Raw genomic sequence first — 17,851 nt, 5'->3', positions numbered from 1 at the left:
TCTGTGTCTCAGCCTGGTCGGCATGAGGTTTCCTGAAGGCAGGGTGTGGACGCCGCGGCTGGTGTCCAATAGAGCGGGTGGTGGGCGGTTACATGTTTCGGAGCTCAGCTCCTTCGTCAGACCTCCCTGTGGCATGCTCCCACTCGTCAGCAGGGAAGCCGATGTGTCAGGTGGCTCCGATTGCCGCCTGACACCCACGATCATTCCCCGCTGAGAGAGGACAGCCGGCTGTTGTAAAAACAGCTGACCGTTCTTCTCCCTGAAATGATCATAGAGCCCATGTGATCCTTCTATATAGGATCACGTCTCTATGATCATTCCAGAAGCCACGCCCCCCCCCACAGTTAGAATCACTCCCCTAGGCTCACATTTAACCCCTTGATCACCCATAGTGTTAACCCCTTCCCTACCAGTGTCATTATTACAGTAACAGTGCATTTTTTTTTAGCACTGATTACTGTAGTAATGTCACTGGTCCCCCCAAAAGTGTCAAAAATGTCAGTCAGGGGTTCGATCTGTCCGCCGCAAAAAATCGCAGATTGCCGCCATTACTAGTAAAAAAAAAAAAAACAATAAAAATGATAAATCTTTCCCGTAGTTAGCAGACACGCTAACTTTTGTGCAAACCAATCAAAATACGCTTATTGCGACTTTTTTTTTTTTTTTACCAAAAATATGTAGCAGAGAACAAATTGGCCTAAAATGTTAAAAATTTAGATTTTTAAATTTTCTTTCTTGAGAATGTCATAGCACAATGTGAAATATAGATTTTTTTTTTTTCAAAATTATCGCTCTTTTTTTTGTTTATAGTGCAAAAAAAAAAAATCACACAGGTGATCAAATATCACCAAAAGAAAGCTCTATTTGTGGGAAAAAAAGGACACAATTGTCCGTTAAAATAACGTAGTGCCGAATCGCAAAATAGGGCCTGGTCCATTAAGGGGGCAAATCCTTCCAGGGCTAAAGTGGTTAAGGGATCTTTCACATGGGAAGCTAAGCCGTTACTGCTATCCCTGGCTGCCCACCCAAAACAGATCATCACCTGTCAAACTCCCCATTGTGCTCAGTGGGGTTGCTCTGCAACTTTAAGCCAAACGCTTGGCTCACAGTTGTAGTGCGGTCTCAAAATTTAAAATTTCCATTCTGCAATTCAAATAGGTAAAAAAAAAAAAAAAGCAGATGTCAGGAGGTGGCAATAGCAAAGCTATAATTTCTGTCATGGCTGCAAAGCATATCATTGCGACCATGGCACTTTAGCGATTCAATATTTCCAGGAGGGGCCTGTCTGGTAGGTTGTACGGGGCCCTGTGATTTCTAATTGCAGCCCTGGGAGTAGGGGATGTTTAAAAACCCTGCCAGTGTCCCATTAGAGGCAATCGCATTATTTCCAGTCTAATCCAACAGAAATTGAGAGGAAATTTCACTAAGGGTGACGTTACACTAAACAATCTGATGGTACAATCTACTTTAGGTCTGCTATCAACTAAATTGTACAAAGTTTGACCTAATTTAATAAAACTGTAAACCAAGTACCATATTTATCGGCGTATAACACACACTTTTTTCCCCTGAAAATATAGTTCAAACAGTGGGTGCGCGTTATACGCCAATATTTTTTTTTACCAACGTGGGGGGGGGGGGGTAGGGATTGGCTGTCCGGTGGAGGGGTGTCAGGCTGGCCGCCCCGCTTCTCCTGGCCCTGGGACAGCCCTGCCAGCGTACTCTGCAGTTAAGAAAAAATCACCGCCAGCCTCTTTTTATAGATTCTTCCTACATTATGTCACTGTCATTTAAAAACGGCTCCTTTTATCTGGCTGCTATCCTCCTCCCGCTCCTCCTCCTCTGAGTGTAGATTCAGATTGGTGGAGGAGAGCGATCACATGACCAGCCATTAAACGTCACAGGAGAGTGGTCACATGATCGCCCATGAAAGAACGGTGCTAACAAGGTATTTAGAGGCACTGATTTACAATGACACACACAATGCAGGAAGCATCTATGAAAAGGGGCTGGCAGTGATTTTTTTTTTTTTACTTTAGAGTACGCTGGCAGGGCTGTCCCAGGAGACTGGGGGTCTCCTAGGAGTGCATGAGGGCTGTGCAGTGTAAAGGGAGATTGTAATAAAAGGGGGTATGTATTGTGCAGTGGGGGAACTGTGAAATGTAAAGGGGGGCTGTATAATGAAAGGGGCTGTGTACTGTTATTTTTAATTGTTTAAAATATTTATTTCCTCAAACGTCCTTCTTAAAATGAAGGTGCGTGTTATACGCCGATAAATACGGTATTTAGCCACTTCAATACAGGCCACTTTCACCCCCTTCCTGTCCAGGCCAATTTTCAGCTTTCATTGCTGTTGCACTTTCGAATGACAATTGCGTGGTCATGAAACACTGTACCCAAATTCAACTTTTCTCAAATTTTTTTTACACAGATACAGGGAGTGCAGAATTATTAGGCAAATGTGTATTTTTGAGGATTAATTTTATTATTGAACAACAACCATGTTCTCAATGAACCCAAAAAACTCATTAATATCAAAGCTGACTATTTTTGGAAGTAGTTTTTAGTTTGTTTTTAGTTTTAGCTATTTTAGGGGGATATCTGTGTGTGCAGGTGACTATTACTGTGCATAATTATTAGGCAACTTAACAAAAATCAAATATACAGTATACCAATTTCAATTATTTATTTTTACCATTGAAACCAATATAACATCTCAACATTCACAAATATGCATTTCTGACATTCAAAAACAAAACAAAAACAAATCAGTGACCAATATAGCCACCTTTCTTTGCAAGGACACTCAAAAGCCTGCCATCCATGGATTCTGTCAGTGTTTTGATCTGTTCACCATCAACATTGCGTGCAGCAGCAACCACAGCCTCCCAGACACAAGGAGGTCATGTCATTAGCTTTTCTTCTTTTATACCCTTTCTTGCCAGGCACGCTGTGGAGTACTTGGACGCGTGTGATGGAGCATTGTCCTGCATGAAAATCATGTTTTTCTTGAAGGATGCCGACTTCTTCCTGTACCACTGCTTGAAGAAGGTGTCTTCCAGAAACTGGCAGTAGGACTGGGAGTTGAGCTTGACTCCATCCTCAACCCGAAAAGGCCCCACAAGCTCATCTTTGATGATACCAGCCCAAACCAGTACTCCACCTCCACCTTGCTGGCGTCTGAGTCGGACTGGAGCTCTCTGCCCTTTACCAATCCAGCCACGGGCCCATCCATCTGGCCCATCAAGACTCACTCTCATTTCATCAGTCCATAAAACCTTTGAAAAATCAGTCTTGAGATATTTCTTGGCCCAGTCTTGACGTTTCAGCTTGTGTGTCTTGTTCAGTGGTGGTCGTCTTTCAGCCTTTCTTACCTTGGCCATGTCTCTGAGTTTTGCACACCTTGTGCTTTTGGGCACTCCAGTGATGTTGCAGCTCTGAAATATGGCCAAACTGGTGGCAAGTGGCATCTTGGCAGCTGCACGCTTGACTTTTCTCAGTTCATGGGCTGTTATTTTGCGCCTTGGTTTTTCCACACGCTTCTTGCGACCCTGTTGACTATTTTGAATGAAATGCTTGATTGTTCGATGATCACGCTTGAGAAGCTTTGCAATTTTAAGAGTGCTGCATCCCTCTGCAAGATATCTCACTATTTTTGACTTTTCTGAGCCTGTCAAGTCCTTCTTTTGACCCATTTTGCCCAAAGAAAGGAAGTTGCCAAATAATTATGCACACCTGATATAGGGTGTTGATGTCATTAGACCACACCCCTTCTCATTACAGAGATGCACATCACCTAATATGCTTAATTGGTAGTAGGCTTACGAGCCTATACAGCTTGGAGTAAGACAACATGCATAAAGAGGATGATGTGGTCAAAATACTAATTTGCCTAATAATTCTGCACTCCCTGTAGAGCTTTCCTTTAGTAGAATTTAATCACCACTGGGTTTTAAATTTTTTTGCTAAACGAAAAAAGACTGAAAATTTTGAAAAATAAATTTGTTTTCTTCATTTCTGTTATAAGATTTTGTAAATAAATAATTTCTTCTTCACTGATGGGCGCTGGTGAGGCTGCACTGATGGGCACTGGTTAGGCTGCACTGATGGGCACTGGTGAGGCTGCACTATTAAAGCTGAACTGATAGGCACTGATGAGCACTGAGAGGTGGCACTGGTGAGTACTGTTAGGCAGAACTGATATTCAGGCCACTGATACTCATTGCCCTGATTAGCAGTGTAAATGTGCCCCATCATGCTTGCCGCTTATCGGCGCTCCTCTCCTCATCCAGTGACAGCGCGTATAGAAAGGAATGCCAATAACCGGCAAGTTTGTTTACATGTGATCAGCTGTAATCTGCTCTTTACCTCAATTTGTCATCAGCTGTGTCCAAAGGACACAGCAGTCACAGAGCACACCCAATGCGTACCCCAGGGGGCGTACGGGAGGGTTGTTCTGGAAGGATGTCCATGGACACCCTTTCAGAACTAGAGAGCCGCGTGCGTGTTATCCGTCTTTCGACTATGGCGCAGTACTAAGGTGGTTAAGTATGTTCTCATATCACATAGCTTTGGTGACTCTAATGCTAGATACACATGGGCCAAAATCGGTCAGTTCTGCAGTTACCAGCCAGCTTTCAGGCAGCTCCTCATCCAATAGAAGCCAGTCTCATGACATGCTTCTGTCAAACAAGCATGCTGGAAAACCGGTATCAGACTGGCATCCTATCAGCAGTGTGTACTGGCATGGGCGGCCCCTCCTGCCAGAATGCAGTAGTACTAGCATTGCATAGTTAGTACAGCAAGCTCCTTCATTTTTGTTTGGCCCGATGTGTTAAATGAAAATAAACTACCTGTGTGTACCAGGCTTAAAGTGGTTGTAAATCCTTACATATAACCAGTGAAGTGACTGGCCTCAGGTGATACACAGAGCTAAAACAAATCCTCCTACAGAAGTTGTACCTGTTTATCTGCAGCGCGTTATTCTCTACATCCATTTAAAGTGCTGAATTTTAAAGCTTGTGTGAGAGTTCTGAGAGCTGGTTTTACACTCTGCAGAACTCAGTGAGAAGTCTGAAAGCTGATTAGAGGGAAGGGACACCCCCCCCCCCCTCCTTCACACAGGAACAGAGTCTGTCAATCAGCTGGTGGTCCCTCCCCTGTCACCATTTTTCTGTTGGTGTCAGGAAAACTTGTCAGAAGTGATTCATACTGATAAGCAGAGGAATGAAGTAGCAGACAAAAGTGACACTTAGTGCTCTTAATTGAGACAATTACACACTATAGAGGGATATGCTTGATTCGTATTTCATGTCTGATGTTTACAATCACTTTAATGGACATTGTACAATCAGCTTGTATAGTGTATGATCAGCTTTGGTGTGCACATCAATGGGGGTTCCACTCAAATGCTGTATTTTCCATTTGAATGCTTTCATCTGCCTTTGAATGGAAAATGCACTGTAAGACAATACTAGGCTGTGATTGGTCTACTTTCTCTGCAGTTTAAAATCGTCTGCAAGTTTAATGCTGCATCTTTAGAAACTCTGCTTCTGACTTGCCATTTGTACTGCTCAGGTAAAGTCAGTGGACCTGCGTTTGATGCACACACTGAATGCAGGAAATTGATGCCTGTTGACATGAGCCCTAAAAAGATACATGCTCCACTTGAAATTTCAAATTCGACTCAACATTTTAGATTTCTCTATCGTTCATTGACAGATGCAGCCCCATATTCTTCTTAACCGTTGGGTATGCTTCCCCCTACAGGAGTAGGACACAAGGCAGGAAAAATCTTTACCAGGCCTTTGGGGCAGTCCCTGGGGATATACACCCACTCACTCTGCTATAGGCATTCAGATTTTTTTCTGCCTAGTCAGGAGTAGGAACTTAGTTACCTGCTAGGATTTCGGTCCTAGCATGTTTTTTTATATAAAAAAGTGAACCTTTTGTCTAAGTTTTTTTTTTAGCAAATTACGTTCTTTTCTGTGTTTTCCCACTCCTCATATTAATACTGCTTTGGGACGTCCAAATGGTTAAGAAGAACATGGAGCTGCGTCTGTCAATGAACGATAGAGAAAACTGGATTTTTGACTTACCGTAAAATCCTTTTCTCTGAAGTTCATTGACAGACGCAGCGCCCGCCCCTCTATATATAAGTTGGGTTGAGGTTTTTTCTTCTGACACTGCTTGCAACAAACCTGAATGCCTATAGCAGAGTGAGTGGGCGTATACCCCCAGGGACTGTCCCATAGGCGTGATAAAGATTTTTCCTGTCTAGTGTCCTACTCCTGTAGGGGGCAGCATATCCAATGGTTAAGAAGAATATGGAGCTGCGTCTGCCAATGAACTTCAGACAAAATAATTTTACGGTAAGTCAAAAATCCAGTTTTTCCCCTCACTTTTTTTTTGATCTAGTGTCAGTGGTCTACAGGAAAAATATGATGAATCAGCAAGTTGAATGAAAAGAAAAAAAAGTGCCGCCGTGGAAATCCTTCCCACAGTGCTATTGTGTTCTGCCGGCGGAGGGAGCTTTCCACCAGCAGAATACAATGATTACTGTGGTTTGGGAAAAACCTGACAGGCTGGTTGTACATACAGTAAGTCAATCAATAGATAGATTGACTTATATACAACTAGCCTGTTGGGTTTTTCCCAAACAATAATTGCTGCTGGCCATATCCAGGAACACAAATCATTGTATATGATACAATAGCTCAGTGGGAGTGATTCCCCCATCCACATTAAATGTGTGGATGGGGGAATCAGTTATTTTTTCATTTAATTCAATCTGCTGGTTGAACGAAAAAAAAAAAAAAAAAAAAAGAATAATGTATGGCCTCTGCCTTATCAAATTATTGGGCTGCAGTATGCCTAAAGCTGAACTCCAGTTATTTTTTTTATTTTATATGTAGACACAGGTTAAAGTGGTTGTAAACCTCAGACATGAAATATGAACAAATCCTATCCCTCAATACTGTGTACTTGTCCCAATCCAGAGCACTAAGTGTGATTTCTGTCTGCTGTCTCGTTCCTCTATCAGCATGAGTCACTTCTGACTAATTTTCTTGACACCAAGAGAAAAATGGTAACCTGGGAGGGACCTCCAGCAGATTGACAGCCTCAGCTCTGTTCCTGTGTGCTGTATGGGGGGGGGGGGGGGTGTCTCTTCCCTCCAATCAGCTCTTAGAACTGATGTAACATAATTTTCCTGCCCCCTTCTTTTCAGAGCTGCGAGATCCTGTGTCGATTATGAACTTTGAATCAATGTAGGTGAAAGACAGCTGTAGATAAACAGGTACAACATATGTAGGAAGATTTGTTTAATCTCTTTGTATCACCTGAGGCCAGTCACTTCACTGGGTTATATTTAAGGGTTTACACCACTTTAAGTAAGTTACCTCTAAGTAAGAGAGTTTTAGGTCTGGATTGATGCTGATTACTGCAAAAATCATAGCTATTCTGATGCCAGATCTTTGATACAACACTACAGTGCTATACCTTCAGCGGTGCATGGATGAAGAGCTGCAGCTCTGAGAATAATTCACCTTCCCTTTCCATTCGCAAAAAGCCTTCTATTCTTTTCACAGAATACAAGGTGTTCTGTGAATGGACAAGGGGAGATCCAGTTGTTCATCCTCCTCTCTTCTCCCTAAGTCCATTCACAAAGGCTTTGTGTTCTTTAAAAAAAAAAAAAATACAACATTTTTTGTGAATGGATGAGATGAAAGTAGAGAGAGGGTGCACAACAAAAGCTCTTATTGGTCACAGCTGCAGTACTTCATCCCTGAATTGACAGACATACTTGTATTTGTAAACTCTGGCTTCAGATCAGGTATGATTTATGCAGTAAGTAGCAGCCATCTGGAACAACCATAGCCTTAATTAGGCCTAGTTTACATTTTCATTTGGGTGGTAGTAAAAATATCACCCCCCTTATAATACAAAGGCTGCTGGACAAAGTTGTACATGTGCCTCTGCAACGGTGCTTTGCATTGCAGCATGACAATCAATATACCCCATCATGTTTGGTGGGCAGTAAAGCTGCTAAATGCAACCCATTCAAGTGAATGAGGCTGCATCACAACTATGAGCCAAACACATGGCCTCGTGGTGCATTATTGCCATTCAGAAATCCCCTTTTAGCTGTTAAAAAATGTCATTCAGAAGGTCGCAGTATCACCTTTTGAATGCCAGCTGCTCCTGTGCCGCACTTTAAAAGTGATTCATAGTGGATCACTTTTCACAGATCAACACAGGTGTAAACAAGCCCTTAGAGTTTTGAAAAAAAAAAAAAAAAAAAAGATTCCTATCTTTTGGAAGACATTTGTGGATTTTTACTGTCTGGTTATCAAAGAGCAATCTGGCCTGCTGGCGGTCGTCTTGGAATACCAGAATTAGTTTACCCAGCAGGATGTGTATAACAGAAGAGTGCATGTCAGGATTCTTCATCTGGAAGAGGATTCATGCGCACCCCTTGGTGGTGGGGTATGGGAATAAAAGGCCTCACCTTATGCCTCGTACACACGCAACGATTATCGGCCGACCGATCGGCCGACTTTTGTCCAGAGTGGTGTTTTGTTGGTTGGAATGTGCCTAGACTGCACACGAATTTTCTCGGGCAACAAAAATCTACTTCAGAAGTGATGTCATGTGCTGGTTTACTTTCCGTGTGTTTTTTCTTCTCTGAGCATGCCCAGTCTTGCTCATCAGATTTTTGTCTGCCGAAATCTGTACTGACTGACGGAAAATCGGCCGTTGTGTTGACGGCCAACAAAAATTTTATAGCATGCACACCAGATTTTTTTCGGCCAAAAAGTCGGAGTCGGTTGTTGGAAGCATCATACTAACAAGCCGAAAATCGGCCAATTGGACGTTGGCCGAAAATTCCCGGCCAATAATCGATGCGTGTGTACGAGGCATTAGAATGGCTGATTTACTGGCCTGCAACAAGATCACAGATATGGACTGGAATGTTGACCTGGATCAAGGCAATTGCTCACTGTGAAACAACGCCACCTGGTGGAGGACAGCACTATTCCTGGAGGATGTTCAGGGTAATACTATACATCCTGATGATTAGAAAGGACAGCTCTTTATAGTTAAGAAATTGTCTCATTGGACAGAGGAATATACAGGGCGGGCAAAAGGGCGTCAGAATGGGTGGTGTTTATGAGTGCTTTAAGAATGCGAGGGTCAGCGATAAATGGCTATTTTTCCCTTTAGCCCAGCCAGGAAACAGAACATTGAGGACGGACTTACATAACATATCATAACTGCTCTTTTATTTCTATGTGCTCTGTAATATTCTTTTAGATTTTTATGTTAGTGTTCTACTTTCTTTGTAAATAAATATGACCTTTGCTTCTTTAAGCATTGTGTTTATTTTTATAGCTAATCTTGTTATTATAGTATCACCATTAATATTATCAGAGCTTTGATGGACTAGCTGATTATAGGGACAGAAAAGATAGTACATATGTAAAAACCTAAAGTGTTACTAAACCCACAACAGTAAAATCAGTGTGTATATGCAGTAAATCATGCTTGTTATACTCACTGGGGATCCTAAGGGGTTAATCCTCTGCATTGTGTATAAAGTACTCACTGGGGATCCTAAGGGGTTAATCCTCTGCATTGTGTATTAAGGCTGTTTGATCCTGTCTCTCTGATCCTCCTCTTCTTTCACTGTCTCCAAAAAATAACCTGATATTTACAGAGCCAGGGGACAGGCTGCACATCCTCAGTTTGGTGTGTATTCCTAGAGAGTTTTTTTTTCTTGGGAGAGTGCATGTGATCAGCACAGGGCCAATCAGCACTGTCCAGACAGAGGATAAGGGGGGAATGAAAACTCTTACTACGAGCTTTAACTAGCAACTGATAGATGTCACAAGGCTGCTATATACTACTGATGAGAAAAGGTATTTAGCAGTTTGTTTACTAAAATAATTGCATTTCCATGTTCTGTGTACTGTGGGAGACCAGATATAGATAATGCAGGTTCTGGGTTTAGTAACCCTTTTAAGTAGGGGGAATCACTAGTCACTGGACTTCAGTGAAATGTTACTAAACCCAAGACTCTGCGTTCTCTATATCTGGTCTCACTCAGTACACAGAACATGGAAATGCAATAGTTATAGTAAATATAAACTGCTAAATATCTTTTTTTTTTTTTTTCTTGTTATTAGCAATGCATAGCAGTCTTGTGTGTCAGTGTCCAGCCAAGCACTGGTTAAAGCTTGTAGGAGGAGTTTTCATTCTCCTCTGGCTGTCCTATAAGGCTGCATGACCCCTGGCTTTCTTTCTGAACAGTGCTTATTGACCCTGTGCTGATCACATGCACCCCCCAAAAAAACTAAAAAAAACTTGCAATACACACCAAACTGAGCATGTGCAGAGTGCCCCCAAGGCTCTGTATTATCAGGAGATGGATTGGGGACTGTGGAAGAAGGGCAGGATCAGAGAAGACAGGATCAAACAGCCTTTTTACACAATACAAGAGATTAACCCCTTTGGTTCCACAGTGAGTATAACGAGCATCCTTTACTGCATATACAGACTGATTTTACTGTTATGGGTTTAGTAACACTAAGTGTTCTTTTTAGTGGGACATTCCTTTTAAAACTGGAATTTAATATTTCTTTTTAACTTCTCTTTGCTTTTTTTTTTTTTTTTATGGGGTAAAATGATTTTGATGGCACATCTATAGATTTATATAGCCGCCCATCTCTTATCATCTGCAATCTGCAAAGCCCAGATTGTAAATCCTAAGAACAGAGCAGCAGAAAATTGTTTTCCTCTTACTGCTATGATGTGACATGGAATACAATAGAGCCACATATTCAGCTATTCAGTTTGTAGTTATGTGATCCTTCCTTGTTTTCTTATTTCTGTAGGATACGGATGAAATTCAGGTTCACTATCCTGGGATGTTTGAACTAATGAAAGATTTGCAAGGCAAGTACAGTATATATTTATTTTATGGTAAATGCCTGCTTTCCTTTTTGTGTAAATGACACCGTACATGGGTACATGGGGATATAATTAGATCAGTGCAGTGAATGTCTGGCTGCACTGGCGTAGCAGGGTTTTCCCGTGGATGAGTGACCTGCATGCAGCAGCTCCTGAAGTCTGGAGACATTTCTCCTGACAATAGAGCAGATTTGAAGGCCAGATGCCACAGAGTCTGCTGCCCAAAACTTTGTTACTCGCATACAAGTAGGAGAAATCCTGGACCAGTATTTGAAAGTGAATGCATTGTGCTTCCATTTATTTAGTTATTTTTATTTATATATATATTTTGTGCATTATTACAAAAAAAACATTAATAAAAAACACACTTTCTTTCTTTTTTGGTCCCGTATAAATGACATTTTTGCATATAAGTTAGGCCTCATTTGGTTGTGTGGTTGGAGGGCAGTAAAAATGTTTTTGCCTCCCCCCCCTTAAGCTGCAATAGGCAGTGGTGTTTACATGCTGTGATTGCGATGCTTCGCACTGCACCAGCAGCAAAATCTACCTGACATGTAGTAAGCAAGCGGCACACCTAAATCTACCCTTACAGTTATGCCAATCTGCATTGTATTTGTGTGTTTTAGGTATGGGAGAGAGTAATTGCGCTTTCAACAGAAGGTGCTTGCTGCACAGGGATTCAATGATAGCAGCTGCCGCCATATACCGAGGTAACATGATATCGTTGTAGAAGTGTTTTCCTTTACAGGTCCCCCCCCCCCCCCCCGTCACACTGATGACACTACCTTTTGACATCATTGGTGAAACTAAGCAGTGCATGGCTTGTTAATCAATCAGATCCTTAATTAGCTTGCTGGTAAGCATTAAACTATGCTGCAGTGGAAGGGCTACTCCACCAAATGATAAGAGTCCAAATGAATTTTTCGGTTTACACCAGTGGTCTCTAAACTTTGACCCAGAGGCTGGATGAGGCCCTTTGCTTAACTTTATCTGGCCCTTGGGTCACTATTTGTGCCACTGACACCATTGATGGGGCACTATTCCTTCCACTGACGCCGTTGATGGGGCACTATCCTATCCACTAACACCATTAATAGAGCACTATTCCTCCCACAGATGACTTTGATTGGGCACTGTTCCTTCTACTGACGCCATCGATGGGGCACTAATTCTTCCAGTGACGCCATCGATGGAGCACTATTCCTTCCAGTGACGCCATCGATGGGGCACTATTCCTTCCACTGACGCCATCGATGGGGCACTATTCCTTCCACTGACGCCATCAATGGGGCACTATTCCTCCCACTGATGCCACTGGCACTATTCCTCCCACTGACACCATTGATGGGGCACTATCCCTCCCACTGACACCCTTAACAGGGAACTATTCCTTCCACTGACACTTTTAATGGGGCACTATTCCCCCCCACTGACACCATTGATGGGGCACTATTCCCACCCACTGACGCTTTTGATGGGGCACTATTCCCCCCACTGACGCTTTTGATGGGGCACTATTCCCCCCACTGACACCATTGATGGGGCACTATTCCCCCCACTGACACCATTGATGGGGCACTATTCCCCCCACTGTCACCATTGATGGGGCACTATTCCCCCCACTAACGCCATTGATGGGGCACTATTCCCCCTCACTGACACCATTGACGGGGCGCTATTCCCACCCACTGACGCTTTTGATGGGGTACTATTCATCCCAATAACGCCATTGATGTGGCACTATTCCTCCCTCTAATGCCTTTGATGGGGCACTATTCCTCTCACTAAGGCAATAGTTGGGGCACTATTCCTTCCGCTGGCGCCATTGATGGGGCACTATTCCTCCCACTGACGCTATCCATGGGGCACTGTTCCTCCCAGTGACACCTCATTGTGGGGCTCGATTTATTCCACTGATACTAAAAATGGGGCATTGTTTACTCCCACTGACACCAGGGCATGTTCTACTCCCACAAAATACAGTCTGGCCCCCTAAAGCCTGAAGGACAGTAAACTGTCCCTTTGTTTAGAAAGTTTAGAGACCTCAGGGGCCAACTCCTTCTTCATTAGTGGGGAAGTTAATTGCTGGTCTAATAGAGTCACTACCCAGCAGCATCTGGGTGAGTTGTATTGTTGATTGTTTACACGGATACTGCTGGCTAGTAACTCTCCTAGTCCAACAATTAGTGTCCTTCCATATCCCTGATGAAGGGGGAATTTCTTCTGGCAACCAAAACGCATTAGTTGTTTTTGTTTCATGTAAACCAGTAAATTGGTTTGAACTCTTTTATTATTGGGTCTGGCCCTCTTTTCATTGGTACATGTTTTTTTCTGGTAACCCCCCACCCCCACAGGAAAATGAAAATGTTATTGTCTTCTCACCAAAGCACCTCCTGGATGCTTTTTTCTTCATTGGAAGCATTGAAAAATGACTGCTTTAGACTTTAGCCTGATGTCTCTTGAGCCATCAGAAGATGGAAGGAGCCATCAGAAGATGGGTAGACTGTAGCCATAAAGGGATGGACATGGTCAGCAACAATACTCAGGTAGGCCGTGGCATTTAAATTAGAGATCGACTGATTATCAGCAAAGCCGATATTTCGAAGGCCGATATGCACTTTCCCCGATATATCGGAATCGGCCCCTGAGGTTTCCCATATTGCCGATATTTCAGGAAAGTGCTTGTACCGGAGTGATGCCTGCAGCTAGAGGCATCACCCCTGTACTGGCGTCCAAAGCCGACGGTCGGCTGTCTTGTAAGGACAACCGATGCGGCTGAGAAGCCGCTCGGCTATCATTACAAGGAGCGAAGGAGCGGGAGGGGACGCCCCCCCCCCCCGCGCTGACTTGGCGTTTTGAATGCTTTTAAGTGCAGAGGAGGGGTTTGGGATCCCTCCACAAGAGTACCTGTAAATTAAAAAAAAAAATTACTATACATGTACAAAAATATCGGCCGATACCGATATGCATTGACCAAAATATCGGCAACGAAAAACAGATATCGGTCGATCACTAGTTTAAATGATGCTCATTTGGTACTAAGGGTCCAAAGTGTGCCAAGAATATATCTCCACCACCAGCCTGAGCTGTTGGTACAAGGCAGCATGGATCCATGCTTTCATGTAGTTTATGCCAAATTCTGACCCTACCATCTGAATGTTGCAGCTGAAATCGAGACTCATCAGACAAGGCAAGGTTTTTCCAATCTTCTGTTATCCAATTTTGGTGAGCCTGTGCGAATTGTAGCCTCAGTTTCCTGTTCTATCTGCTTTAAGGTTCGATGTTTTGTGCATTCAGAGATGGTATTCTACATACTTTGGATGTAACGAGTGGTTATTTGAGTTACTGTTGCCTTTATCATCTCAAACCAGTCTGCCCATTCTCCTCTGACATCATCAAAGCATTTTCGTCCACACAACTGCCATTCACTGGATATTTTCTCTTTTTCTGACAATTCCCTGTAAACCCTAGAGATAGTTGTGCGTGAAAATCCCAGTAGATCAGCAGTTTTTTAAATACTCAAACCGGCTCATCTGGCACCAACAACCATGCCACATTCAAAGTCACTTAAATCCCCTTTCTACCCCATTCTGATGCTCTGTTTGAACTTCAGCAAGTCGTTTTCACCATGTCTAGATGCCTGAATGTTGCTGCCATGTGATTGGCTGATTATCAATTTGTGTTACCAAGCAATTGAACATGTGTACCCAATAAAGTTGCCGGTGTGGAGTGTAGAATATAACCACATTCTGAAAATGTAAAACATGGAATGAAAATCATGGCCATCTTTGTGTCTCCCTGCAGAACAGACCTAATCATTTATGCCTCAGCCCAGATGTTTTGACTTTTATAGCAGCTGATCAGTTTGTTTTCTATTGTGGTTTGGAATCCTTCTCACATCAGTCCCTAAAACACATTTCATCTTTCCATAGAGATGTACGGGGTGGAGGATGGCTCTGTTCCAGCCACGTTCCAGATATACTATATGATCGGGTGGAAACCTCATGAATCGCAGGTAATCACTGAGGCTTCTTGTGCAGAGCGTGGATCATAAAGAAGCTCCCAGACTGACTTCTTCTACTGAACAGCTGCTCATATAACCCTAATAATATACAATGACAATAGAATGGAGGAGGTTATGTGATTCTGGGAATTGTGTTTGCATAGTTTATTAAAGCGGAACTTTAGTCTGAAAATGAAGTCCTGCTAAATGACTTCAGGCAGGCCCCTCATGCAGGTATAGCTATGGAAAACATTAGAAATAAGTGTATATACTGTTTAAAATCCAGTAATACACTGTCTCACCCTGATCATTTATGACACCAGCCATTTGATGGTCTGACAGTTTGGTTGAGGACACAAGCAAAGTGACAGCATTCCAGGAATGTGACTGTTTTTTGAAACCGTTAAATCGATGGGTTTAATTCCATTTTATGATTTACTGCTGTTCAGGGACTCTTGGCTTCAGCAAAATGGCAGCCTCCAGCAAGAAGAAACAGGAACAATGCTGGAGGCAATTTATAGCACACACTCATTTTGGTAGCATAATTAATAATGTGGAATGTGTTTTCCTTGCTTAAGAACATTTTGTTTCAGGTTGTTATGGGTAATGTTCCACTTTAAAGTAGAACTATAGGCTAAACTTTTATTTTTTGGATTTAGTAAAGGCAGGTTATAACCCCTGTCTGTTGTTTTTTTCCTTTTGCCATCTGTGTCCCATTAGGGAGATTAACTTTCACTTCCTGTCCCATAGCCAAAACAGGAAGTGAGAGGAAATCCCTGCGATAAAGGGAATCCCATGGGGTCACCACACAGTGTATGGATGGATTAGAACACCTGTGTTTTTTTTGCTGTCTATGCCCCCGTTAGGGAGATTCACCCTCTTCATTTGTCATATTTACCATTATCATCAAAACTGAAAATAAAGGCAAATCCTACACTTTGGGTTGTCCCCAGAACAGCAAATAGAGGTGATTTCTTCCAATGGGGACACTAGTTCTGGTAACCCTGGTAACAATCAGGGATACCCTCATTTTGGAGGGTATCCCTCACTTCCCGTTTTGGCTATGAGACGGAATGTAAAGGGAAATCTCCTCAATGGGACACAGATAGCATTCTGTCCAAACGGAAAGAAAGAATATAGTTCTATTTAAAATAAAATTCCCTCTAATACCCACCTGTGCAGCAGAAAATGCTGATCAATACTTTTCACAAAAAGGTGCTTTATTGAAGTAATGAAATTTAACAATCATGTGACATAAAATATATGGATAAGCATATCAGATCAATAGTTTTAACCACTTATTGACCACCCCACGCAGATATACTGCGGCAGGGCGGCCTTCCTGCACGAAACCACGTACCTGTACGTGATTTCGTGCACAGGACCTGGGGCGCGTGCGTCACCAGCGACCCGCTCTTGCTGTTATTGGAAATAGCGGAAGCCAATTAGCGGGTTCTACTGATCGTTCACAGGACAACAGGGCAGACCGCTGTTGTGTTGGAGAGGAAGATGGAGATCTTGTGTTTCTGCTAAGCAGAAACATGGATCTCTGTTTTCTTCCAGTTAAGCCATCCCCCACATAGAAAGCACTCCCTTCTCTACCAGTGTCAGTACAGTGACAGTGCATATTTTTTAGCACTGATCACTGTATTAGTGTCACTGGTCCCCAAAACAGTGTCAGTTAGGTGTCCAATTTGTCCCCCTTAATGTCGCAGTCCCGCTAAAAATCCCTGATCATGCCATTACTAGTAAAAAAAATAAAACAAATTAAAATTGCATAAAAATATTCCATAGTTTGTAGAGCTATAACTTTTGTGCAAACCAATCAATATACGCTTATTGAGATTTTTTTTACCAAAATATGTAGCAGAATGTGGCTGCGCAGGATCTAGTGGAATGTTTCTGTCATCCTCTCTCTGTTGTCGACTGCTGAGACAAGGTAGGGGCAGAGATGAGTGGGGTGATGCAGCTGGAGGAGAGTAGCTGGGGCCACATGAAATGGCCTGGTGGGCTGGATTCGGCCCGTGGGCTTTGTGTTTGTCACACATGCCCTAGAAAATCAAGCAAATTATTAAGTCTCATTTTGATATGCATTCACTTCCTACATGAAATGCTGTATATTTGCTCCAGATTAATGTGTTGACAGTAAGAACCTGCAATGTATCATGTAGTAAACTGTCACTATTACATCAAGCAATAAATGAGTGTTGGGTCAGGTTAGGCTTGCTTTTATGCTCACCATTATTAAACAAGCCAAACATTTATTGTACTTTATGTTTAAATGAATTCATTGGGTTTCATTACATAAAGCAGCATCAGATCCAATACACGTAGCGGCTAGAATAGGATTGCGTAGTGATTCAATTTAGCTTTAGAGCTGCACTAGAAAATTGCAAACAGACCTGAAATATTTTCTTTCTCTCATTTTGTACTTTCAGGCAAAGCCAGCCAAGAGAGGTTCTGCAACGGCGTCATTTGGAGATCTTGGAAAAGTAAATGAAATTGTATCAAAGTCTAAGAAAGATGAAAGCTAAACAGACCGCTTTTCCCAATATCATTTCTGAGCTGGATAATAGAAAAGGCTTTTACAATAAATGTTTTGTGAAACTCGTTCTCCTAAATATTTGAGTTTTATTGTTGCGTGAGAAATTGTTTTATTATGATTTCTTCTTAAAGGGTATCTAAGCCCAAAAACAAAAATGTAATATATTGCAGCTTACCAGTCCGTAGTTGTGGTGGCTGCATTCATTTTCTTTCTAAGAACACTTTTAGCAAGTACAGAAAATATTGGTTGATCTTTACTGGAATTAAGTTTTCTTGCAACTTTGTATCTTTTAAAAATGACAAATTCCCCCACCCTCATGTAATAGACATTAA

The 17,851-nt window shown here is 42.4% G+C and overlaps 1 protein-coding gene across 1 annotated transcript in view; it reads left to right on the top strand.

The window, feature by feature from the left end:
• The window catches only part of NDUFAF5 (NADH:ubiquinone oxidoreductase complex assembly factor 5), a 74,986-nt gene extending 57,378 nt beyond the window's left edge, over positions 1–17,608 (top strand). The window contains exons 9-12 of the mRNA XM_082252613.1: positions 10,896–10,956; positions 11,598–11,681; positions 14,904–14,986; positions 17,413–17,608. Of these exons, the coding sequence (XP_082108739.1) occupies positions 10,896–10,956; positions 11,598–11,681; positions 14,904–14,986; positions 17,413–17,508 (324 nt within the window). The 3' untranslated portion in view covers positions 17,509–17,608. The remainder of the gene's footprint in view (positions 1–10,895; positions 10,957–11,597; positions 11,682–14,903; positions 14,987–17,412) is intronic.
• Positions 17,609–17,851: the final 243 nt, after the last annotated feature.

The sequence above is a fragment of the Pelophylax lessonae genome, assembly GCF_965119305.1.
Source record: "Pelophylax lessonae genome assembly, chromosome: 3".
Classification (NCBI taxonomy): Eukaryota; Metazoa; Chordata; class Amphibia; order Anura; family Ranidae; genus Pelophylax; species Pelophylax lessonae.
The sequence above is the reverse complement of the archived record's forward strand: the minus strand, read 5'-3'. Positions and strand labels throughout refer to the sequence as shown.